The sequence below is a fragment of the Physeter macrocephalus genome, chromosome 14 (genome assembly GCF_002837175.3).
Source record: "Physeter macrocephalus isolate SW-GA chromosome 14, ASM283717v5, whole genome shotgun sequence".
Classification (NCBI taxonomy): domain Eukaryota; kingdom Metazoa; phylum Chordata; class Mammalia; order Artiodactyla; family Physeteridae; genus Physeter; species Physeter macrocephalus.
Genome location: NC_041227.1, coordinates 21,041,428 through 21,068,764, shown reverse-complemented (window position 1 = coordinate 21,068,764; position 27,337 = coordinate 21,041,428). Strand labels below are relative to the sequence as shown.

At 37.2% G+C, this 27,337-nt stretch overlaps 1 protein-coding gene across 4 annotated transcripts in view; it reads right to left on the bottom strand.

The window, feature by feature from the left end:
- RBL1 (RB transcriptional corepressor like 1) overlaps positions 1 to 27,337 on the bottom strand; it is an 81,429-nt gene that overhangs the window by 31,905 nt on the left and 22,187 nt on the right. For 2 of the 4 annotated variants that reach the window (XM_024128371.3, XM_028498926.2), the window contains 10 exons: positions 25,052 to 25,101; positions 24,267 to 24,453; positions 23,052 to 23,218; positions 17,850 to 17,962; positions 17,556 to 17,659; positions 12,462 to 12,599; positions 10,811 to 10,975; positions 7,941 to 8,073; positions 3,908 to 4,174; positions 1,705 to 1,916 (listed from right to left, as the gene is read on the bottom strand). In XM_024128371.3, coding sequence (XP_023984139.1) covers positions 1,705 to 1,916; positions 3,908 to 4,174; positions 7,941 to 8,073; positions 10,811 to 10,975; positions 12,462 to 12,599; positions 17,556 to 17,659; positions 17,850 to 17,962; positions 23,052 to 23,218; positions 24,267 to 24,453; positions 25,052 to 25,101 — 1,536 coding nt within the window. Of the gene's footprint in view, positions 1 to 1,704; positions 1,917 to 3,907; positions 4,175 to 7,940; positions 8,074 to 10,810; positions 10,991 to 12,461; positions 12,600 to 17,555; positions 17,660 to 17,849; positions 17,963 to 23,051; positions 23,219 to 24,266; positions 24,454 to 25,051; positions 25,102 to 27,337 lie in introns of all 4 variants that reach the window. The other 2 variants (XM_024128375.3, XM_024128373.3) reach the window with 1 other exon arrangement.

Sequence of the window (27,337 nt, the reverse complement as noted above, 5' to 3'; positions counted from 1 at the left end):
AAGCAATCTTGAGAAAGAAAAACAGAGATGGAGGAATCAGGCTCCTTGAGTTCAGACTATACTACGAAGCTACAAGACAATACAGTACTGGCACAAAAACAGAAATATATATAAATGGAACAGGATAGAAAGCCCAGAGATAAACCCATGCACCTATGGTCACCTTATCTTTAATAAAGGAGGCACGAATATATAATGGAGAAAAGACAGCCTCTTCAATAAGTGGTGCTGGGAAAACTGGACAGCTACATGTAAAAGAATGAAATTAGAACACTCCCTAACACCATACACAAAAATAAACTCAAGATGGATTAAAGACCTAAACATAAGGCCAGAAACTATAAAACTCTTAGAGGAAAACATAGGTAGAACACTCCATGACATACATCATAGGAAGATCCTGTTTGACCCACCTCCTAGAGAAATAGAAATAAAAACAAAAATAAACAAATGAAGGATGCTCAACATCACTAATCATTAGAGAAATGCAAATCAAAACTACAATGAGGTTATCACCTCACACCGGTCAGAACGGCCATCATCAAAAAATTTACAAACAATAAATGCTGGAGAGGGTGTGGAGAAAAGGGAACCCTCTTGCACTGCTGGTGGGAATGTAAATTGATACAACCACTATGGAGAACAGTATGGAGGTTCCTTAGAAAAGTAAAAATAGAAATACCATATGACCCAGTGATCCCACTATTGGGCATATACCCTGAGAAAACCATAATTCAAAAAGAATCATGTACCGCAATGTTCACTGCAGTTCTACTTACAACAGCCAGGACATGGAAGCAACCTAAGTGTCCATCGACAGATGAACGGATAAAGATGTGGCACATATATACAATGGAATGTTACGCAGCCATAAAAAGAAACGAAATTGAGTTATTTGTAGTGAGGTGGATGGATCTAGAGACTGTCATCGAGAGTGAAGTAAGTCAGAAAGAGAAAAACACTTGTATTTCACAATATTGTGAAACACCCTTGTATGTTGCTAGCAGGAATATAAATGGTGCAACCACTGTGGGAAACTGTATAGCATTTCCTCAAAAATTAAATTTAGAATTACTATTCCACTTCTGTATATACCCAAAAGAATTGAAAGCAGACTTGGATACCTGTACACCAATGTTCATAGCAACACTATTCACTCACAATAACCAAAAGGTAGAAACAACCCAAATGTCCATCTATAGATGAATGGATAAACAAAATATGGTATATACATACCATGGAATATTAGTCAGTCTTAAAAAGGAAGGAAATTCTGACCATGCTACAATACGGAAGAACCTTGAAAACATTATGCTAAGTGAAATAAGCCTGTCAAAAAAGGACAAACGTTATATAATTCCACTTATATGAGGTACCTAGAGTAGTCAAATTCATAGAGACAGAAAGTAGAATAATGGCTACCAGGGGCTGGGGGTGGGGGGAAGAAATGAGGAGTTACTATTTAATGGGTATAGAGTTTCAGTTTAGGAAGATGAAAAAGTCTGGAGATGGATGGTGGTGGAAGCTGCACAACAATGTGAATGTACTAATGACATTTAGCTGTACACTTAAAAATGGTTAAAATAGTAAATTTCATGTATATTTTACCACACACAAAAAAAGAAGGCTAAAGCTGCCCTCTGTTACTCAATCTTTCTTGCATTGATTAAAGGAGACCTTTTTAGATGCTATAAAAACACGTACCTTTCTATAAAACAGTGCTAAGGACCCAGTTCTCTTTGGTTTGCTTATTCCAACTGAATGTACCTCTTGTGCTTTAGTCAAATGGGTCTGTTTTGGAGAAGCACCAATTAATGACTGAGCCGTAAGTGATACAGGACTCTCGACTTTGGACTCCTGAGTTGTATTCATGGAAATTGGTATCAGTGTGATCTCTCCAGCATCATTTGCAATACCTGAATGTACAAGCAAGAGTTCTTAGTTTTAGAAATGTGTCCCAGAAAAGTTGTCACTTCTTCCTTCCTTGCTTCCTTCCTCCCTCTCTCCCTCCCTTCCTTCCTTTACTATCTATCTATCTATCTATCTATCTATCTATCTATCTATCTATCTATCTACCTACCTATCTATTTATCTATCTATCTATGCATAGGAGTATGTTAGAAGAAAGCCACAAAAATAGTAATTCTAGGTTATGATACTCTTATTTTCTATTTCTGCTCTGAAACAATAAAACTGTTTTCTTTTGAGCTCTAAAGGAGATGTTTTTCATCAATAAACAAAATTCTTGCTTAACGCACTTATTTGTAAAACTCAGATAAGAAAATAAAATAAGTCCTAACAAAGAGGGTTGTAAATTTATAAAATGTGAAAATTCAAACCAGAAAAGTTGTCACTTCTTCCTTCCTTGCTTCCTTCCTCCCTCTCTCCCTCCCTTCCTTCCTTTACTATCTATCTATCTATCTATCTATCTATCTATCTATCTATCTACCTACCTATCTATTTATCTATCTATCTATGCATAGGAGTATGTTAGAAGAAAGCCACAAAAATAGTAATTCTAGGTTATGATACTCTTATTTTCTATTTCTGCTCTGAAACAATAAAACTGTTTTCTTTTGAGCTCTAAAGGAGATGTTTTTCATCAATAAACAAAATTCTTGCTTAACGCACTTATTTGTAAAACTCAGATAAGAAAATAAAATAAGTCCTAACAAAGAGGGTTGTAAATTTATAAAATGTGAAAATTCAAAAAACAGTGCAGGCATACCTCAGAGATATTGCGAGTTTGGTTCCAGACCACTACAATAAATTGAGTATCATAATAAAGTGAGTCACATGAATTTTTTGGTTTCCTAGTGCACATAAAAATTATGTTTATGCTATATTGCAGTCTATTAAGTGTGCAATAGCATTATGTCTCAAAAAACAATGTACATACCTCAATTAAAAAATACTTTGTTGCTAAAAAAATGCTAATCATCATTTGACAACACAGGGTTGCCAGAAACCTTCAATTTGTAAAAAAAAAAAAAAAAAAAGTAGTATCTGTAAAGTGCAACAAAGCAAAGTGCAATAATACTAGGAATGCCTCTATAGGTTCAAAACAAAACAAAAGGGTGGAGCACAGAGGATCTTTAGGGCAGTGAAATTATTCTGTATAACAGTATAATGGTAGATATGTGTCATCAGACATTTGTCAAAATTCATAGAATGTACAACACCAAAGAGTGAACCCTAATGCAAACTATGGACTTGGGGTGATAATGATGTGTCCATGAAAGTTCATTAATTGTAACACATGTGTCTCTCTGGTGCAGGATGTTGATGGCAAGGAAGGCTCAATTTTGCCGTGAACCTAAAACTGCTCTTAGAGAAAAAAAAGTATGGGTTCAGGGACTTCCCTGGTGGCGAAGTGGTTAAGAATCTGCCTGCCAATGCAGGAGACACAGGTTCGATCCCTGGTCTGAGAAGATCCCACATGCCACGGAGCAACTAAGCCTGTGCGCCACAACTACTGAGCCTGCAATTTAGAGCCCGCACTTTAGAGCCCGCAAACCACAACTACTGAGCCCATGCGCCACAACTACTGAAGCCCACGTGCCCTTGAGCCCACGAGCTGCAACTACTGAGCCCTCGCACCGCAACTACTGAAGCCCGTGTGCTGCAACTACTGAAGCCCACACACCTAGAGCCCGTGTTCCGCAACAGGAGAAGCCACCGCAATAAGAAGCCTGTGCACTGCAATGAAGAGTAGCCCCTGCTCCCTGTAACTAGAGAAAGCCCGTGCACAGCAATGAAGACCAAACTCAGCCAAAGAGAAAAAAAAGTATATAGGTTCAAGAAAAAATACTGGAATAATAAGACCATGTGATCAATCCAATAAGACATTTCTTAAATTTTCATCCAACTCAGAAAAAAAAATAAAATAAATGCATCAAAATGTTACCATGCAATGGGATTGTAACTTTATGTCCTGTTGTCCCTGTTACTATGGCTGTGGCCATTGTTAGAAGACTTTGCCCAGGTGAAATTGATATATTTTCAGCAGTAATGCTTGAAGAAGGAGCAATTTTCAATTTTGTTCCTTCTGTTATGATCCTGTCCATAAGCATTTCCTTTGGGGGGTCTTCCCCAAAAAGTCTTCTCTTAGCACTCCCAGCGGTAGGAGAACTGTAGCGTTCATGGACAGAAATTGGAGACAATGGTTGCGTATCTAATAAAGAAAAAAATTTATAACAGTTTGACATGTATTCCAAAATAATAAGTCAGGTCTACTCACTCATTCAACAAATAGAGATTGAGTTACTATGCTAATAACATGGCCTCTGTCCTCATAGAATAATCGAGTCTAGTGGGAGAGAGAAGAATGAAGTAAATCTTAAAATAAAATTATGAGAGCTCACCTTCCTGGTTTCTTGAACCTCTGCCTATATTAAAGAAGCAAAATATTAAAGGTAAAGTAGAAGGTGAGAGGTAGAATGTGGTGACTGCTAAATTTCAAAAGTAGTCCAACTAGCTTGTCTCCCAATCTTATCTAGTAAATAACTCCTGATTAGGAGGAAAAATCAGTGATTTGGTTCACAATTTTGCCTTCGCCACATGCCCACACTTCAAACAGTTTAAGGCAGTAGCTGTGGCTTTCTGATTTAGTAGAGGCAGAATCATCTTTTATAAGTCCACTAGAAAATAAAGATGAGTAGAAGTGTTATGACTCTGCTTAATTTGCCTTAATCTGAGGCATTAGTGTGTTGATCAAAAAGAAGGTAAGGTATGGATTAAACCTCTTTTCCAGTGCTATCCTTCTGCAGAAACTGCTCTCCTTTCCATCTCCACTAGGTGCAAAGCCTCTCCTAGCCAATCGTACATCTTTTCCCACCATTTTCCCCCTACTTCCCTCAACCCTCTGTTTCTTTATAGGTATATAACATGTTTTTAAAGTAAAAACATTTCACTAATTATTTTTACAATTACTAGATAATTAGACAGCCATGTCATCTATTTTCAAAACATGTTTAAAAGGTATAAAAATTACCTCTGGCAATAATTTGACAGCTCTCTGTATTACTGAGGTAAGTGGGGAATAGTCATGGTTTAATAAAAATCTCTCCATAATTCTGGAGGTTATAAAAGCAGCTCTGACTTCCAGTCTTAGTAAAAAAGTGGAAAGTTCTATTGTAGCTCCCATTACCCCTTAACAGAAGTCTACCTGGATACCTTGTATCTAAGAAAACCAATGCAGCCCTTTAATCTGACTTGGAATGTTCAGAGCTGACATTTCAAGGGAAAACTCATGTTATAGCCATGAAGTCAGCTGCAAGCCCCTTGAAATGATTCTCTGCCTAGCACAGTACTGGAAAAGCTGCAGTAGACAATAAAAATTTAACAAATATATAAGGTAATAAATTGTCTTTTTTCTCCCAGAGTCAAGGCTCAATATTATTGTTTTCTAAGGATTTTCCATTATTTGATTCTCTTGCCTGAACCCCTAGAAGAAAATACCTTTTTCTTCTAATTATAAAAATAATATATCACCTGAATGTTCACAGCAGCATTATTCATAAAAGCCAACAAGTGGAAATAATCCAAATGTCCATTAACAAACGAATGAACAAACAATATACAGTATATCCATACAATGAAAAATTATTCAGCATAATGAAGTGTTGACACATGCGACAACATATATATACCTTGAAAACATGATAAGTAAAAGAAGCCAACCACAAAGGTCACATATTATATAATTCCATTTATATAAAATGTCCAGAACAGGAAGATCCACAGAGACAAAGAATAGATTAGTAGTTCCAGGGTCTTGGTAGAGGAGGAAATAGAGAGCAATTACTATTGGATACAGGTTTTTTTTTGGGGGGGGGTGATAAAAATGTTCTGGAATTAGATAATGGTGATAGTTGTATAGTCTTGTGAATATACTGAATTGTATATTTTAAAAGGGTGAATTTTATGGGATGTGAATTATATCTCAATTTTTAAAAGCTCACTGAAAAAACTCAAACGATACCAAAAAACTGTAATGAAAAAGGTAACACTCAAAATTCCACCACCAGGACAGAATTACATTTTAGTGACCATTTCTTCATGATCTTAGTTCTGAGATCTCTAGCTAGGCTGCAAACACACACACACACACACACACACACACACACACACACACACACACACACGTAACATATATTATATATACATACACATTATAGTCAGATACACACACACATACGCACAGAGTTCATGCTTCGTACAGTTAAAGTATGCATGAGTTTCAGTTACCATAGCATAAATTAACGATAGCTTTAACAAAAAGGTTCAGATTTCAGTTGGCATGGTATATTAACTGTGAGTAAGTGCATAAACTACAAACTTTTCCCATGAGGATTTACATAAATCATTGTGTGAAAAATAGATGTGCATCATGATCACTGACCAATCCTGTTACTTCTTTCAAAGTCTGTTGGTGACTGTTCAGGGCAAATCTGCCGGTTCAATTCATGCAGGCAGCAAGGCATATGGTTATATTGTCTCCTTATTTCCCCGTGATAAACCCGCATTTTACAAAATAGACAAATGAAAATAGACAGATGAAAGAGGGAATGGCCCCCCCAAAAAAGTGAAAGTCCAACAAAGATATGAAAAGTGATAATGCTGAAAGTGAAATTAAAATTGTTAATGAAGTTACAGAAGAAATAGCCGACCCTAGGAATGTTGACACTGCTGCTATTCAAGAGATTAGATATACAGCCAGAAGAACTGTGTGAAGATGAGACTTATTGATATAAATGCGAAAAGTTGTTAAGATGAATAGGATGAAGACATCCAACAGGAAATTATGATGGCAAAAAACTTCACTTTAAAGGAACTCTCAGAAATATTTCACAACACTGAAAGCACAAAGGATAAAATGTTAAGAGCTGGTCCAAACTTAGAAAGGAACACGACAATTCACCAAGGCACAGGAAAGAAGTTCACTCAGTATTGTAAGTTATATGAGAAGAAAGTGGCAAGCACCATTTAAACCATTCTTTATGACTTTTTTAAAAACAAAACACTTTCATTCTCAATGTTTCCAGTGTTTTAAACTGTAGTGTACTAAGTAAATATTTTTACTATTTTAAAATTTCTTTAAATATTAATAATTGACAGTAAGAGAGTTTTTAGGTTTGACAAGATTTTTAAAGGTCATAAAACAATCCTAATTATTCCCCTTGCTTAATGAAGATTGTTTTGCATGCACAGCATGCACATTTTTATGACCTACACTACATGTAAAGCAAGACACACACACAGTTATAGTCCAAAAGTGGGTCTTGAGCTACCTTACTATGTAACCTGAACACCTGTACATCTGAGGTTTATTCAGGGATATTGCCATCAGAAGATTTTAAGTGATTTTTAAAAATCCAAGAGTTAAATAATCCAGAAGATGCACACATCAGTTTGCTACATCACAAGAGAAAATAAAGAATAATGCACTAAAATCTTCCTATTAGTAAGGCTCAAATGAACTATTTTGAGAGAGTATAGATAAGTAATTTATTAGATGAATTTAAGTATCCCCAAGAGTTCTTTGTTCTGCTTTAAATGTTTATTTTTCTTTAAAGACATAGAGATAAAGAATATAACTTTTGTCACATTTGGAAAAGTAGGTATTTAGCTTAAATAGTTTTCCATTAGCATTGAGGAAAAGTTGTGTATATTTATGAAAAAGCCAAAATACTATTTCTACAATAACAGACTTTGCAATTAAAAAAACAGATTAGATTCAAAATCAGAGTGGAAATCTTATTACTTTAATATAAAAAAGTATACAATGAGCCACACGGGGTGTTGGCATAAACATTAATCCCCTTTCAAATCTTGATAAAAAAATTGTATTTCTTAATAATATGTTAGGCAAGACTTGAAATTTTCTCTAAAAAAAGATCTTTGTTATTTTTTCATTGTTTTACCAATGATGAACCTACCCTTTCGAAGACTCCCACTGTCAGTCCGAACTTCTTTGACCCTTGGATGCATTAGAGGAGACATTGGCATCATGGGAAGATGTCCCTGTACATTTCCCCCATTTCCTGTTTCAAAATTATTTGGGAATATAACCTGTAGAAAACAAAAACCCTCTGCTTTACACACAGATAAACCCACTGATCAAAACATAACAGAAAAAAATGAGAAAGAAAGTCTTCTTAACTTTTTTACTGTTTTATTTCCCTGTCCTTCACAAAATATACCAACTTGCATAAAGTGCTCAATAGTTAACATTGTTAAAGATATGTAAAGCGTTCATCTCACTTAATCTTATATCTAGTAAAGTTTACTGACCACTAGAAGTAAACCTAGGAGGTAGGCACTGCTATTCTTCACTTATGGATGAGAAAACTGAGGCTCAAAAATGTGAAATCTGCCCAAGGACACACTACTACTAAATATTAGAGCAAGGGCTTCAACCCAAATCCTTCTCTTTTAAGTTCATAGCTTTTTTTTCCACTTCCCAATGGATTCCATAATGGAAATACTGATGAATACTGAAGATTGTCCAATTAATCACAGTCTGCTGCAAAAGACCAAAGAAGCATGGAAGAGAGGCTTTAAGAAATCATCTTTTCAGCTCTTCCTAGTCTTAAATAGTTCTTTCAGTTGTTTGAGATTAGGGAAAAACTCAAGATTAATGAAGTATAAGGAGGCACAGAAAAGCAAAGAAGGATGTATATACAGGAGTTTAAAAAGAATAACACAGGGCTTCCCTGGTGGCGCAGTGGTTGAGAATCCGCCTGCCGATGCAGGGGACACGGGTTCGTGCCCCGGTCCGGGAAGATCCCCGCCTGCCGATGCAGGGGACACGGGTTCGTGCCCCGGTCTGGGAAGATCCCACATGCCGTGGAGCGGCTAGGCCAGTGAGCCATGGCTGCTGAACCTGCGCGTCCGGAGCCTGTGCTCCGCAACGGGAGAGGCCACAACAGTGAGAGGCCCGTGTACCGCAAAAAAACCAAACCAAAACAAAAAAAGAATAACACAGAGGTGAAGGGAAAAAACTCAATTTCTCATGATACTAAACTGTTAAATGTGCAGTTTGTGTGCATTAGGCAGAAGCTTTTGATTTTTTATTGTAAATACTACTAATTAAAAGTGTTTAATTCTTTATATGGATATTTAAAAAATTAAAAATAATGGGATTAATGGTTTCTTAGATCTGATACTGAAAGCACAAGCAACAAAAGAATAGATAAACTGGATATCATCAAAATTTAAAACTTTTGTGTTTCAAAGGTCATCATCAGGAAAGTAAAAAGACAACCCATGGAATGGGAGAAAAGTTTTACCAATCATATATCATCGGATAAAGGAGTGTATCTAAAATATATAAAGAACCCTATAACTCAATAATAAAAAGACAACCCAAATAAAAAATGGGCAAAGGATCTGAATAGATATTTCTCCAAAGATGATAAAGAAATGGCCAATAAGCACATGAAATGATGTTGAACATCATTAGCCATCAGGGAAATGCAAAAAAAAAACCATAGTGAGATAATACTTCATGCCTACTAGGATGGCTAGAATCAAGAAGACAGATAATAAGCACTGGAGAGGATGTGGAGATATTAGAATCTTTATACACTGATGGTGGGAACATTAAATGGTGCAGCCACTTTGGAAAACAGTCTGACAGTTCCTCAAAAGCTTAAAGAGAGTTACTATATGGCCCAGCAATTCCACTGCTAGCCATATACTCAAGAAAAATGAAAACATATGTCCACACAAAAACTTGTTCATGAATGTTCATAGCAGCATTATTCATAATAGTCAAAAGGTGGAAACAACTCAAGTTTATCCATTGATAAATGAATAAACAAACTGGTATATCCATACAATGGGATATTAGTAAGCCGTAAAAAGGAATGAAGTGCTGATACATACAACAACATGGATGAACCTAAAATCATTATGCTAATAAAAGTCAGTTATACTCAGCCATAAAAAGAAACGAAATTGAGTTATTTGTAGTGAGGTGCACGGACCTAGAGTCTGTCATACAGAGTGAAGTAAGTCAGAAAGAGAAAAACAAAATATGATATGCTAACACGTATATATGGAATCTAAAAAAAGAAAAAAGGTTCTGAAGAACCTAGAGGCAGGACAGGAATAAAGATGCAGATGTAGAGAATGGACTTGAGCACATGAGGAGGGGGAAGGGTAAGCTGGGACAAAGTGAGAGAGTGGCATGGACATATATACACTACCAAATGTAAAACAGATAGCTAGTGGGAAGCAGCCGCATAGCACAGGGAGATCAGCTCAGTGCTTTGTGTCTACCTAGTGGGGTGGGTTAGGGAGAGTGGGAGGGAGATGCAAGAGGGAGGAGATTGGGAACATATGTATGTGTATAGCCGATTCACTTTGTTATAAAGCAGAAACTAACATACCATTGTTAAGCAATTACACTCCAATAAAGATGTTAAAAAAAAGATATGCACGTCTTTGTTTTGTTTTTTTCTTATAAATTTATTTATTTAAAAAGTCAGTTAAAAAGGACCACATATTGTATGATTCCATTTACATGAAATGTCCAGAATAGGGAAATCAATAGAGATGGAAAGTAGATTACTTGGTTGCTTAGGGGCTAGGTCAAGAAGATAGAGGTTAGGGAAGTGATACGTAAAGTTTCTTGTTGAGGTGGTGTGTTCCAAAAGTGACCGTGGTGATGACTGCACATACCTATGAATATACTAAAAACCAATGAATTGTATACTTATGGGTGAATCGTATGGTATGGGAATCATGTCTCAATAAAGCTGCTTTCATAAAAGATGGGATTATTAGCCTTGCCCTAACTCACTTCTTCACAGGTAGGAACTCTGTTTCCAGAAGCCTGGAGAGCCTCCCACAGCGCAGAATCATGACTCCATGCTAAACTCTCCAAAATCTGTTCTTCAATGCTGTTCAGGTGTTTCACCATGTCCCTGGAGAGTCCCTCCTCTGAGCGGATCACCACCTCAATAACCTGGAGAAGAGAAAACTGAGAAAGTAATGTGGTCTCAAGTAGTCAGTTCTAGACTAGGCTTACATGTATGGCTAGCTCTGCTGTTGTTAATGACACGGAACAAAGAATATCTTTGAACCATAATTCTATGGCTTATTAATATATTTTTAATTTATAAAGAAGTTTTTAAGATTTTCAAAATACTTTCACATACATTTCTGGTTTTCATGTTTTAATTTATACATGGAAAACAGAGGCAATGATAGGTGAAAGTGGTCAACGGCCCAATAGTGGTAGAAGTCAGGTCTTGGGTTCCCAGTCCAGTGCTATTTTGAATTCACTGCCCCTCCTCAGACTATCCCTCCCAACAGCTCAAAAGAAAGAATGAACAACATATTTAAAAGGAACTTTGCTTATATACACTATAGTTCCATTTTAATAAGAGTAAATATCTAGAGCAAAGTCTGTAAGTATATATATAAAAATATTAATAGTGATTATTATTTGTAATTAGGATTATAATGTATGACTTTAATATCTACATTTGTGTATATTTTCTGTTTTTCTTCAAGGAGTATATATTATTTACGTGGTTAAAAAACAACGGCATTTAACTTCTTGAATGAAAAAAGGATGTTACAAAAAAAAAATGAATTGTTATTAGGTGAGGGCAAAAACTAAACTTTTTCCTCAGATAAAACTACATATATTTCCTAATGGAAAATCTGAAACACATACATAAACATTAAAGTAAATATAGAGAAGCAATTTTCCTTACAAATCTAAAAAGAATTTAAACTCCACTCAGTCAACAATTAAAATGGATAGGGTTTTCAGTGATCTGCATTTCTGTAACTTTAGGTATATTTAGGTATAAAAATTTAACTCATCAAACTAACTTTTCTATAATCAATAATTTGCAAGTAACACAGATGACAAAGTATTAACTAAATTATGCCAACCAGTATAATAATAGCATCAGTCTTAAATTCAGACATCAGGTAACATTAAATGTTACTGCAGCTGTGACCTCTGTGTTTTGTAAGAAAATGTTTCTAGCAGGTAAAAAAAGGGTAAGTAAGTAAGATTCAACCACAATGAATTAGCTCAAATTTGGGGAAGGAGCACCATCTGTTATTACAGCCTCATTAGCTAGACCATGACCACAATTAATTTTAGACCTTTTCTTTCTCCTGAGAGGAAGAGTTTTTGTTCTTCATCATAGATCTATTTAACAGGATTATGATTTTCATTCATAATATGGAAATTCAAACTTAACTACTTAGTTCCTGGCCACATTTGCAAGTCAGTGACGGAAAAACTGAAGCTGTGAGATTAGCTTAATTTACTGATCCCCTCTCTTCCTCTCCCTTTTGTCCTTGACTCCACCCTAAAAGGAATGCTTTCACAATACCTCCAGACATCACTACAGCTCACTTCTTCAGCATTAAGACAAACAGAATGTTTACCTGAGGCACACCATAACAGAACTTTGCTCTCATCTCACCTTATAAAAATAAAATGGTCGCAGATTAAGAACTTGAATAATCCAGGGAAAAGTACGAGGTGAGCTATAGGCAAAGAGCACAATTTCCAAACAACAGGCCATCAAGGAATGATGAAATATATCCTGCTCTAAAAGAACCTTGGGGAAGAGAAAGACCACAATTTAATAAATTTCTCAGCAATTTTAGCCTCTGCCATTATATAAAGAAGACTATAGAAACAAGAAAAAATAACTTATATCTTACATAAGTTAAAAACCATAACTTATATAAGTGCACATTACATTATACTAGATTACCAGAGATAAAAATCTGAGTTCTTAAACTGATAGTTTTCTTATAAGATATAATCTTGCTCAGTGACAGATGTTAAATTCAAATGGGGCATAAACAACAATCTACTTTGAAACTGGAGTAAATAATAAAATAATTAATATTCCTGCCAAGAGAAAAGCATAAGAATTGGGCTCCTTTGTTTAAATGACAGTTTTATGTCAACTGTTTTGTCAACATGAGGGCAGTGTTTATTAATCAAAACACTAAAATCAAAGGTGTAGTATATCACAGCTAAGATTTTTAAAAGTTCAGAGAAAGAAATATTTTACTAAGATAAAGTCCTGGGACTTCCTGGCAGTCCAGTGGTTAAGACTCCATGCTTCCACTGCAGGGGGGCATGGATTCGATCCCTGGTCAGGGAACTAAGCTCCAGATGCCATGTGGCGTGGCAAAAAAAAAAAAAAAAAAAAAAAAGATAAAGTCCTATTTCACCACTGAGTTTAAAATTTAACATAAGTTTTCAGTTCTATAAATGGTGTTTGTTGCCATCCTTCTTTCAAATACCATTCCAAATCAACAAAGAGAATAAGCAATAGAAAATATCTTGGATAGAACAAGGAGCTAACTGTAACTGCAAACCATATATGAAAACTGAAACTGGATGAAAGGATGACAAATTACTCAGCAGAAAGTAGGATGGTCAAACATAAGGGCCGGAAGACAGACACTTAAAACAAATGAATCTGCTCCATTCAACTTGGGAAAAACACAGCAACTGAAGGCACAAGCAGAATGGAAAGTAGAGGTTAGGCATGGGCTGACATGGATGGGTGATTTTTAAGTTTATGGTAGTTAGAAGTCCTCAGGTCCCCACCCAACATCCACTCTAAGGAGTCAGATGATAGGTCTCTAGTCTATCCCAACAAGGATCTAGAGAATTATTCTCTACAGAAACTGAACTAGAGAGAATCAGAGCTTGAGAACACCAGGTATAGAAGAGACCGTGGTTTTAGGTGAAAGTCTGCAGACTAAATTGTGAGACCAAGTTTCCCTTCCTTGCTCTGCTCTGTAACACCAACAGCCTGGCAGATACTTTTCTAAAGAAACTGAAATATTCCAGAAAAGTCTTAAAGACACCAACAGTTGAGGGTCCCTATACTACATGATCACTTGAGGCTACTGGACTTTTATTCTCACTCTTGCAAACAGAGCTTTGAGCCAAACTGTTTTGTCAACATAAGGGTTTATTAATGTCTCATTTTTAGTGACTCATTCAAAAAGTAGACATTTGAGGAAAGCCTCCAACTGAAAGACAAAGGTGTAATCCAACATTTGAGGAATAATCCAACATTTGAGGAAAGCGTCCAACTGAAAAACAAAGATCAAAACAAATGGAAAAGAAACTCAGAGGAAACGGACAATGCAGGCATCAGAAGAAAACCTCAAAGAAATCTAAATTAACCTCAAAGAATAAGTCTTAGAAATGAAAATATAGCTAAAATAAAAAATTCTTTAGAATTGGATGGTGAAAAATTGAGTAAATATCCTTAGAAGTAGAACAAAAAGACAAAGAAATAGAAAATAAGAGGATTAATCCAGAAGGTCCTTTATCTGAATCATAAAAGCTCCAGAAAGATAAAATTGTGGGCAATACATTATCTAAGAAATAATGCAATAAAATGACCCAGAACTGTAGCATGTCAATTTCTGGACTAAAAGAGCAACTCTGTAGGAATGCCCAACACATGAATGAAAAGACCCACGATCAAGGCACTCTATTATAAGTTTCAGAACATTAGTGATAAAGAATGATAACTAAGATTCCAGAAAGTAAAAACAGGTCACACACCAATGCAAAGAATTAGAATGCCACTGGATTTCTAATTAGCAATACTGGAATCTAGAAGATAATGGAGCAATGCCTTTAAAATCATAAAATTATACACAGACAACTATTAATCAAGTGTGAGTCTAAAATAAAGACATTCTGGACTTCCCTGGCGGTCCAGTGGTTAAGACTCCATGCTTCCAATGCAGGAGATGTGGGTTTGATCCCTGGTTAGGGAACTAAGATCCCACATGTCGTGTGGTGTGGCCAAAAAATAAAAAAATAAAAAATAAAATAAAATAAAGACATTCATGCAGTTTTAAAAAAGACACTTAAGGCAAGGTAAGGTTTCCACGCTTTACTTGAGCTGATAAAATGTCTATACCACTGGATTGTGAAATTATGTATGTATAATGTAATACCTAGAGCAACCAGTAAAGAAAAAAATCTACAAAGATACACAGTCTAAAAATGTTCAAAGTGACCCACAGGAAGGTAGGAAAAAGAAAACAGAAAGCAAAATATAAAATGGCAGACTTATGCCCTAACAAATCAATAATTAAATTTAATTTAATAGGTAAATTAAATTTACCTATTAAAACAAAAAGCCTGACACAGTAGATTTAAAAAAACATGATTCAACTATATGCTGCCTACAAGAAACTAATTTCAAAGGATGTTACAGGTAGATTGAAAGTAAAAGAATGGAAAAAGATATACAGGCATACCAGGTTCCAGATCACTGCAATAAAGTGAATATGCAATAAAGCAAATATCGCAATAAAGTGAGTCACGCAAATTTTTTTGGTTTCCCAATGCATATAAAAGTTATGCTTAGGGCTTCCCTGGTGGCGCAGTGGTTGAGAGCCCACCTGCCGATGCAGGGGACATGGTTCGTGCCCCGGTCCGGGAAGATCCCACATGCCGCGGAGCGGCTGGGCAAAGTTATGCTTACGCTATATTATAATCTATTAAGTGTGCAACAGCATTAGTCTAAAAAAATAACTTAATTAGAAAGTACTTTATTACTAAAAAATGCTGACTATCACCTGAGGTTTCAGTGGGTCGTAATCTTTTCGCAATAGTAAAGATCACTAATCACAGATCACTGTAACAAATACAAGAGTAGTGAAAAAGTTTGCAATATTGCTACAATTACCGAAATGTGACACAGAGAAATGAAGTGAGAAAATGCTGTTAGAAATATGGCACCAATAGACTTGATGCAGGGTTGCTGCAAACCTTTAATTTATTAAAAAGTCACTATTTGTGAAGTGCAAAAAAGTGAAGCACAATAAAACTAGGTATGCCTGTATAAACATCAGCCAGATGACTTCAGAACAAAGACAATTACCAGACTCAGAGAGGGATGTTCTGTCATGATAAAATGATTAATTCACCAAGAAGACATAGTAATCTTCAATGTCTATGCATCAAATAGCAGAGCTTCAAATTATATGAATTAAAAAAAAATCTGATAGAACTGAAAGGAGAAAGAGACAAATCCACAATTTTATTTGGAGACTTCAATACCTTTCTCTCCTCTCAATAACTGATAGAATTAAACCAAAAATTAGCAAGGATACAGAAGAATTCAACACCATTAACCAACAAGATAGAACTGACATTTACAGAACACTCCACCCAAACAACAGCACACATTTTTTTCAAGTGCCCAGAACATTTACCAAGAAAAACCACATCCTGGGTCATAAAATAAACCTCAACAAATATAAACAAAAAGAACTCATAAGCGTGTATTATAAAAGTTTAGATATGGAAAACAAATTAGTGGCTAAAGAGACTGAGTGTCACTTAAAAAGGGGTAGTATGGGGCTTCCCTGGTGGCGCAGTGGTTGCGCGTCCACCTGCCGATGCAGGGTAATCTGGGAGGATCCCACATGCCGCGGAGCGGCTGGGCCCGTGAGCCATGGCCGCTGAGCCTGCGCGTCCGGAGCCTGTGCTCCGCGACGGGAGAGGCCACAACAGAGGGAGGCCTGCATACCACACAAAAAAAAAAAAAAAAGGGGTAGTATGAGGGAGATCTTTGTGGCGAAAGAACAGTTCTGTATCTTGATTTTGGTGGTGGTTACCTAATCTACACATGTGATATAAGAGTAAAGAGCAAGACACATACATTGTTCTAATGTCAATTTCCTGGTTTTGATATACTATGTAAAATGTAACCACTGGGGGCAAATGGATACATGGGATCCCTCTGTACTACTTTTGCAACTTTCTGTGAATCTATAATTATTTCAAAATAAAAAGTTGAAAATTTACTTCTTTCTCCGGAAGCTATGGGAGCATATGCTCTATCAAGTATTAGTAAATCACGAAAAAGAAAGACATGGAATCCAGGAAAAATGGGGAACCAACACAGAAGAAAACTTCCAGGGTGCAAACACAGAGAAATTTTATTACACTAGTTAAGTAGCACCTCCAAACATCAACTTGTTCTTACTGGAATTGAAGGTCAGAAGGCTCCAAGAGTGACAAGAGAGAGGAGGAGGAAACAAAGATCATATGATAAGTTTGACTTCTTAGAAAAATTCCTTTACATAGCTATTGGAGAGAGTGATCAGACTTGATCAAATGTCCGAAGAAAATGAAGCAATAAAAAAATCAAAAAGCCATCAACATTTTATTCCTCAAAACTCCCTGAGCGGTATGGCTAGATATCTTAATTATCAGTTGCTTTAATAGTAGGGGGATTTCATTATTAGCTAGCTAGGAATGAAGGACAAAAGACCGACCAAAGGGAAAGGATAATGATGGTGTATCAAAGAAAAATTTTACATATTTCACATTTCTGCCTAGAGGTGGCTTGCACTGGGCGTGCCAAAGACAACTAAGGCCATTTAATATGTCATCATGGGTAAGTCTGCCATTAACTGCTGAGCCCACAATGAACTACAGAGGCTCTCAACACATTGCTTCAGGCTTAGGTTCTGTAGACCTTGCCAGTGGCTGGGAGAGTGAATTTACTTACTGACATGTCCATTCCATGAAGTCTTCGTGTCTCCTGAACCATTACAGTCTCTAATATTTTATAATACAAAATTTCTGCAAGCTTTAGTCTGTTTACAGCAAAATCTACGAGGGGAAACAAAGGGAAAACATATGCTAAATAAATGTAGCTGTTAAGAACTAAAGAACAAAACTTATATAAGCTTCAATTAGATATATTAAAAACTGCAGGGAAAGAAAAAACTTGAGTTTCTATTTTTCTTGGCACAATCTATCTACTTTCAATGCTTTATCAATTTCAGTTTTGTCTTCTTACCTATGTGAGATCCTGGCTGTTCATCTGTTGATTGGGTATAGTGTTGGCAGAAAGTCTCCCCTATTACTTTCACTGTTTTCATAATGTTTTCCATAGGATTACGCATACAAGACCTAAAAAATACAAAAGGAACCTAATTAACAGAAAAAAAATTCCAGAGTACCAACATTTCTTCACTCAAGAATTAGTCTAGTTTTTAGTGACCAAAGTCCTATTCTCAGCTGTAAACCTAGATATGTAAACACAGCATATTTCAAACCAGTCTACAGCCTTTAAATATAATCATTTGGCATATTGTTTTGGAATTTCAACATTAGGGAAGTCAATGTTCTCTCTATTATGCTTCTATTTATATGAAATTCTAAAAAGGCAAAATTCTAAGGACAGAAAACATATCAGTGGTTTCCAGAGGCTGGGGATGGCATAGGGATTGACTACAAAGGGGCATAAATTTGGGGGGACTGTTCTATGTCTTGATCATGGTGGTGATGGTTATACAACTGTATACATTTGTCAAATCTCATACAACTGTACAGTAAAAAGGATGACTCTTGTATATAAATTATACTTCAATAAACCTGATTTAAGAAAGATTTCTTCATCTGATTTAAGAAAAATGATAGGCAGCATTTATGTATATATTGTGCTGGAACAATAAACTGCATTTAGTTCTTATCAAAGCCAAAAGAATAACAAGTAAAAAAAATGTAGCATTAAAAAGGAAGATGGACTTCCCTGGTGGCACAGTGGTTAAGAATCTGCCTGCCAATGCAAGGGACACGGGTTCGATCCCTGGTCTGGGAAGATCCCACATGCTGCAGAGCAACTAACCCCGTGTGCCACAACTACTGAGCCTGTGCTCTAGAGCCTGCAAGCCACAACTACTGAAGCCCGAGCACCCTAGAGCCTGTGCACCGCAACTACTGAGCCCATGCACCGCAACTACTGAAGCACTAGCGCTCTAGGGTGCACGTGCCGCAACTACTGAGCCCGAGTGCTGCAACTACTGAAGACTGCACGCCTAGAGCCCGTGCTCTGCAACAAGAGAAGCCACCGCAATGAGAAGCCCGCATACCATGACGAAGAGTAGCCCCTGCTTGCAGCAATGAAGACCGAACGCAGGCAAAAATTAAAAAAAAAAAAAAAAAAAAAAAAAAAGACATTTGGCAAGAAGCAATTAATCCTGTTACTTTTACATAATTAACTCTGTTACCCTTCTATCAATAAAACACAGAATACAGGTCTTAATTCAGAAATGACAAACAAATCCAAGACTGTGAGAAACAATGTGATTTGCCCAAAGCCAAATAACTAGTGCAGGGTTCAGAATTCCCAGTCCCATGTTCAAAAAGACCAGCATCATGTGCAGCATCATGTGCCATGTAGCATACATGGCAAAAACATTTTATGTTCTTATCAAGTTCTTCTAATGCCAAGCTGTGCCTCCTGGGTTATATTTTCTTCCAACTAGGTTGTCTTTTTAAAATTTTATTATGTGGTAAAAACACATAACAAATTTACCCTCTTTTTTTTTTGCGGTACGCAGGCCTCTCACTGTTGAGGCCTCTCCCGTTGCGGAGCACAGGCTCCGGACGCACAGGCTCAGCGGCCATGTCTCACGGGCCCAGCTGCTCCGCGGCATGTGGGATCTTCCCGGACCGGGGCACGAACCCGTGTCCCCTGCATCAGCAGGTGGACTCTCAACCACTGCGCCACCAGGGAAGCCCTACCCTCTTAATTTTTAAGTGTACATTACTGTCAGCTATGTGCATGTTATTGTATAGTGATCTCTAGAATGATCTCATCTTGCATAAATGAAACTATACCCATCGAACAACAACTCCCTGTTTCCCCCCATCCCACCCCCTGGCAACCACCATGCTACTTTCTGTTTCTATCAGTCTTATTACTTTAGATACCTCATATAAGTGGAATCATGCAGTATTTGTCTTTTTGTGATTGGCTTATTTCACTCTGTATAATGTCTTCAAGATTCATCCATATTGTAGCATATGACAAGATTTCCTTCTTTTTAAGGCTGAGTAATATTCTGTTGTACATACCACAATTTCTTTACTCATTCATTCATCAGTGGACATTCAGGTTGGTTCTATATCTTGGCTCTTACAGGTAATGGCTGCAATAAACTTGGGTGTGCAGATATCTCTTTGAGATCCTATTTTCAACTCTTTGGGATATATATCCAGAAGTGGGATTGCTAGGTCATAAAAAGTCTATTTTTAATTATTTGAGAAATCTCCATGCTGTTTTCCATATCAGCTACACCATTTATAATCCCACCAATGGAGTGCCAATTCTGATACTCACCAACACATTTGTTATTTTCTGTTTTTTTGATAGTGGCCATTCTAACGGGTGATATCTCATTGTGGTTTTAATTTGCTTTACCTGATGATTAGTAATGCTGAGAATTTTTTCACATGCTTGTTGGCTATTTGTATGTCTTCTTTAGAGAAACGTCTACTTAAGTCTTTTGCCCCTTTGTCAAATCAGGTATTTGTTTGTTTTGTTTTGTTTTTTGTTGTTTGAGTTGTAGGAGTTCTTTATATACTCTGGCTATTAACCCCTTACCTGATATATGGTTTGCAATTACTTTCTTCTATTCTAGTAGGTTGCCTTTTCATCCTATTGATTATTTGCGATGCTGTACAGAAGTATTTAAGTGGGATATAGTCCCATTTTTCTATTTTTGCTTTTGTTACCTATACTTTGAATGTCACATCCAAGAAATCACTGCCCATTTCAGTGTCATAAAGCTTTTCACCTATGTTTTCTTCTAGTTGTACAGTTTCAGGTCTCATGTTTAGGTTTTTAACAAATTTTGAGTTAACTTTTGTACATGGTGTAAGATAAAAGTCCATCTTCATTCTTTTGCATGTGGATATCTCAAAGAGATATTTGCATACCCAAGTTCACTGCAGCATTACTCACAACAGCCAAGATGTGGAAGCAACCTATATGTCCACTGATTAATGAATGGATAAAGGAAGCGTGGTATGCATATGTATACAATGGAATATTATTCAGGCTTAAAAAGAAGGAAATCCTGTCATATGCTACAGCATGGATGAACCTTGAAGATATGGTACTAAGTGAATTAAGCCAAACACAAAGAAATACTGCATGATTCCACCTATAACAGGTATCTAAAGTATCTTTTGTGTATGGTGTAAGATAAGAGTCTATCTTCATGCTTTTGCCTGTGGATATCTGACTTTCCCCATAGTGTAGTCTTGGCACCCTTGTCAAAGATCATTTAATGATATACGTGAAGGTTTATTTTGGGACTCTAGTCTATTCCATGTCGTCTACACGTCTGTCTTTATGCTAATACCATACTGTTTTGCTTACTGTAGCTTTGGAATGTGTTTTGAAATCAGAAATGTGAGGCCTCCAGCTTCTTTCTCAAGATTATTTTGGCTATTAAAAGTCCTTCAAAATTCCTTATGAATTTTAGATTTTTTTTTTCTATTTCTGTAAAAATGCCATTGGTATTTTGATAGGGACTGTACTGAATGTGTAGATTGCTTTGGGTAATATGGACATTTTAACAATATTAAATCTTTCAATCCATAAACATGGAATGTCTTTCCATTTATTTGTTTCTAGGTTCTCTGTCTTTTGCATTCTATGTTTTCTTCCTTCCTTCCTTCTCTTGTGCTTTAAAATGTCTGCAAGATGCTTTGCCATTTCTTTTTAACTTGTTCATGCTAAATGGATAGTTCAGTTCAGATCTATTTATTCAAATGCTATGAGGGTAGATCTTTATGAGTCTTCCTACTTTATCTGCAATCTGCTTACCTTCTGAGCTGTGGTTGAGGCTGGGGATTCTTCTGTCCACTTTTCTATAGACGGAGGTTTGGGGACTAGAGGGAGGGCACAGATGTGCTATGTTCAGCTTTTGTTAGAGGACCAGGGCTTTGCTTTCTCTTCTGAGATTTAGTTAAATGTCCCCATTCCAGGGTTCACTATACCTACGTCAGGGATATCTTCTAGTTCTATGAAGATCTCTCCCCAAATAAGCTAGGAACCTTGGAAAATGGCAGGCCCTGAGAATTTTTCATACTTCTGCTATCTTGGTGGTATACAGGGACTTTCACTTGGGGAGGTTTCTACGACTTTTTACTCATCTGCCTACTCACTCAATTTGTTTCTCTCCACATCTGGGGTATTAATGAGTATTTTCAATATCCTATCAATAGGACTTCCCTGGTGGTGCAGTGGTTAAGAATCTGCCTGCCAATGCAGGGGACATGGGTTTGAGCCCTGGTCCGGGAAGATCCCACATGCCGCGGAGCAACTAAGCCCGTGCATCACAACTACTGAGCCCACGTGCCACAACTACTGAAGCCCACGTACCTAGAGCCCACACTCTGCAACAAAAGAAGCCACTGCAATGAGAAGCCTGTGCACCACAATGAAGAGTAGCCCCCGCTCGCTACAATTAGAGAAAGCCCACGCGCAGCAACAAAGACCCAATGCAGCCAAAAATAATAAATAAATAAATAAATTAATTAATTAATTAAAAGATACCATCAACACACCCTTTTCCCCCAGTAACGCTTCTTGGGGATGGGCATACCTGAAACATCCATTTCCTTTCCCGACCACCACTTTGGAAAATTATAGCATGAAATCATATCCCTCTCCTTATTTGGTTTCTGCTGATAGACAGTTTGCTGATTTTTACTATTCTGTTATTTCATTAGGTATTAGGAAATAAGGTTCTATAATCTGGCCTCACTTTACCATCTTTACTACGAAATATGCTTCTTTTTCTTAGACAATTGCATAAAATTCCATTTTACAGCTGTACCATCAATATGTAACCAGTCTCCCATTTGATGGACATTTATATTGAACCCATTTAAAAACAATGTAAAAAGAAAAACAGTAATGCATAAATTAGGGGTGTTACCAGAATGGAATGTTGGAGCTAAATAACCTTTAGGATGCATTTAACCTTGAAAGTCTATAATAATATGAAATAAAATTTATATATAATTTTTAATAGGTACTTCTATCTGATTTTAGGTCAACATACTTTGTGATTGAAATGGTACAGTAAAACCTGCCAGATGTATATCCACTATCTCCAGAATTCGGAAATACTGAAAACAGAATGGAATACAGAATCTAATTAAAAAGAGACATTTGGAAAAATACTAGTATTGTACTCACTCAAAAATGTTTATAAGTTGTTCACTTGGTGCATTTTTCAGTCCGGCCACAATGCTCTGTAACCGGCTCACACTTTGGGTGGCTGAAGCAACAGGAGTAATGACTGCTTCTTTTTCTCTTAAATATCGTCGTCCTGTCAGTGGTGTAGAAGGTGCAAATGATGTTTTCTGTCAGAAAAGAAAATTATGTGAGATTAAAAAGCTACCTTCTTCTCCATTATGTGTTTAATTCAGTACATATACCATCTTCTCTATTCATGTTTAGTAGGTTACTTTTTCCCCCTCTTCTGGTTACCCACCAAATTTTTAGCAATATTATGCTAATAACATCCTACCTTTGAATAACACTTTCCCAAAGTGCTTTCTATCCATAATCTCATTTTATCTTCCTAACATTCATTTGAAATATAACAGGCACATTTTCATTTTACATATGAGGAAATAGGCACAGAGAAGTTAAAAAACTTGTTTAAGGGCTTCCTTGGTGGCGCAGTGGTTGAGAGTCTGCCTGCCGATGCAGGGGACACGGGTTCGTGCCCCGGTCCGGGAATATCCCATATGCCGCAGAGCGGCTGGGCCCATGAGCCATGGCCACTGGGCCTATGCGTCCAGAGCCTGTGCCCCGCAATGGGAGAGGCCACAACAGTGAGAGGCCCGCGTAACGCAAAAAAAACCAAACAAACTTGTTTAAGCTGACAGAGGTAATGGCAGAGCTGGGACTAAAACTTAGGTTTCTATCTTCTGGACCAGTGAATTCTCCATTTGACCCCATCCTCTAACCCACCTAACACATAAATACAGAATTAAGCCTTGGCTATTAACAATCAAATCCAGAGTTATACGGCTGAAGTTTGGGAAGAGCACATAGTTCGTCATGGGTAGGAAAGCAAACTAAATTTTAAAGCAAGAGAAGAGTGGCTAAAGTGATGCAAAGAAAAAATAGGAAGACAGCATAAATCCTTTTTCATATCCAAAGACACACACTCTACTGAAAACCCAGGCATTCTGGGAAAATATCCAAATATGAAAAATTGCAAGAAATGAGGTAAAAATACTAAATGCCATAGTTTTGAAAACTACCTTTAAGGCTTTCATGGGTAATATGAATTAGCAGAAGAAACTCAAGATTTAACTTGAAAGATGCTTCTGCTGTTAGTAGAATCACACACACAGAGAAAAAGATCATTCAAGACTGAGGCCAGGCTCGGTTAATTACTTTTTCAAAGTGTTGTTGAAGGTTACACTCCACATTAGCCTGTGCTGTCAGTTTCCCTGATGGGGCATCACCCGTGAACTTTCGAGGAGTTCCAATTTCCTCTTCTGCATCTGCTCCCAAAAAGATCCTCTCATCAAAGTCACCAACAGTTAAAACATATTCTTCATACTCCTTGTTCACTGCTTTGCTGAAAAGAGAATTATTTTAAGTTGCTAGAATAAAACTAAGTTACACAATGGATTTATCTTGACTTGGAGATAGATTTTGACTCCACAGAAAGCTCATCACTTTCTAGTTTTTACTAACTTTGCCCATCTAACAATATCAGAGGTTTCTATCCGATCACAGACATTCTTCACATCCACATACATGGCAATAAATTACTTTGAAAGGTGAGTGAAAAGAATATACACTTAATCTGGAAACTAGTTGAACCTAATTAAGACCTGATCATTGAGGAAACAATTGTGTGTGGCCTTGAAATATAAGCACATTCTGAATTTGCCAATATTTGAATAATGAAAGAATGTAAACGCAAATACAGAAGTCATTGGGTCTGTTTATGAGTTTCTCAGGAGAGCAGCTCTTTTAAGAGCCAATGGGATCTTAAAATAAATGTACTTCAAGACAGCAAGGCTTAGTGATAACACCCACTCAATGCCACCAAAGCAGAAGGAACTTGAATTTGGAGCAGTTACCTTCATACAACATTTCACTTAACAAACTGCAACAAATCATACTGACAGCTTATGATATGCAAGATACCATCAGTGCTAGATACTTACCTATTATCAGTAAAACTAGAAAGGTCCAGAAGGCATTCTCCCTTTAAAATCTGGGGAAAAAAAGCCATTTTGTGACTTCATGTAAGTAAGCATATTAACATACACACAAAAATACTACATTTATCTAAATTTTCACATTGGTAGTTATTATAAATAACACACACACACACAATAGAATTACTAAATATTTCTTTCAGACCTGTAAATCCTATTTAGTATGCAAATAAAATATTAAAAAACATTTAAAGTCAAGTTTTGAAAATACTTTGTAGTCTATAGCAGTGGTTTCCAAATTTTAGTGACATAACAATCATGTAGGGGAACTTGTTAAAAATGCAGACTGACAGACCACAAGGTCTGAACTAAGGCAGCAGTTTTAACAAATTCCTCAAGTGATTCTCATGAAAGCTGTCTAATTTTAAACATTGGTCTATGGAAAATGGAAACTAACAGTTACTGAATGATAATATATGTCAGGCAAGCAAAAGATTTGAAAGGAATATAGGTACTGTTACTGGTGACAGAGGAAAACTACACTGTTATCAATATTTTCTGTGTATCAACACTATAATTAGATTACTACATAACAAGGGTTGCAAACTCAAATGATTTCAGGGGTCAGGGATCAACATACATAAATGAAGAGGGCAGAAAGCACGCTTCCCATCCTAAAAGAGGTGGCCAAAAGAGGTGGCCATCATTTAGCTTAACAACAGTTACCATGTAGAAAGTGCAAACCAGTATTGTCATAGCTTCTGATTTTTAAAAAATTTTCATATAAAAGATATTTATGTGTAAGTTAAAAATTGAACAAAACAAAAATGAAATAAAAAATTAAAACACCCTAAACAGGCCAAATAAAGCATCTGGCCCATAGGCAGGAGAACCACTGTCCAAACCAGGATACTTCTGGAGTGAAAGAAGACACTATAAGCCAAAACCCAGATAATTCAGGCAAACCAAGATGAATGGTCATCATAGCCAGGGGCCACTAATGCCTTGCTTCTGCAAAGCACAACAGACATAATCCTTGAGTTCCTTTAAAAGTTTATTTTGCTGGAGATTAAAGTTTTACAAAGAGATATTTTACACAGACATACATATACACACAAAAATATATACTATATATACACATAAATAAATACTTGGTTGTTTGCTGAAAGATAAGACTAAATACAAAATGATGTCCAAGAGGGACTTCCCTGGCAGTCCAGTGGTTAAGAATCCCCCTTCCAATGCAAGGGATTCGATCCCTGGTCAGGGAACTAAGATCCCACATGCCATGGGGCAACTAACCCTGTGCGCCGCAACTACTGAGCACATGGGCCACAACTACAGAGCCCACGCACTCTGGAGCCCATGCACCACAACTGGAGAGAAGCCTGCGTGCCACAATGGAGGATCCCTCATGCCGCAACTGAGACCCAATGCTGGAGACTGGTTCAAGATGGCAGAGTACAAGGACGTGCTCTCCCTCCCTCTTGCGAGAGCAGTGGACACAAATAACTGCTGAACAATCATCAATAGGAAGACACTGGAACTCACCAAAAAAGATACCCCACATCCAAAGACAAAGGAGAAGCCACAGTGAGACGGTAGGAGGGGTACAATCACACTAAAATCAAATCCCATAACTGCTGGGTGGGTGACTCACAAACTGGAGAACACTTATACCACAAAGGCCACCCACTGGAGTGAAGGTTTTGAGTGCAACGTCAGGCTTCCCAACCTGGAGGTCCAGCAACGGGAAGAGGAATTCCTAGAGAATCAGACTGTGAAGACTAGTGGGATTTGACTGCAGGACTTTGACAGGACTGGGGGAAACAGAGACTCCACTCTTGGAGGGCACACACAAAGTAGTGTGCACATCAGGACCCAGGGTAAGGAGCAGTGACCCCATAGGAAACTGAACCAGACCTACCTGCTAGTGTTAGAGGGTCTCTTGGAGAGGTGGGGGGTGGCTGTGTCTCACCGTGAGGACAAGGACACTGGCAGAAGAAGTTCTGGGAAGTACTCCTTGGCGTGAGTCCTCCGAGAGTCTGCCATTAGCCCCACCAAGGAGCCCAGGTAGGCTCCAGGGTTCCCAGCCACACCCATCAGCAGTCAAGCAAATTAAAGTTTTACTGAGCTCTGCCCACAGAGCAACAGTTAGCTCTACCCACCACCAGGACCTCCCATCAGGAAACTTGCACAGGCCTCTTAGAGAGCCTCATCCACCAGAGGGCAGACAGCAGAAGCAAGAAGAACTACAATCCTGCAGCCTGTGGAACAAAAACCACATTCACA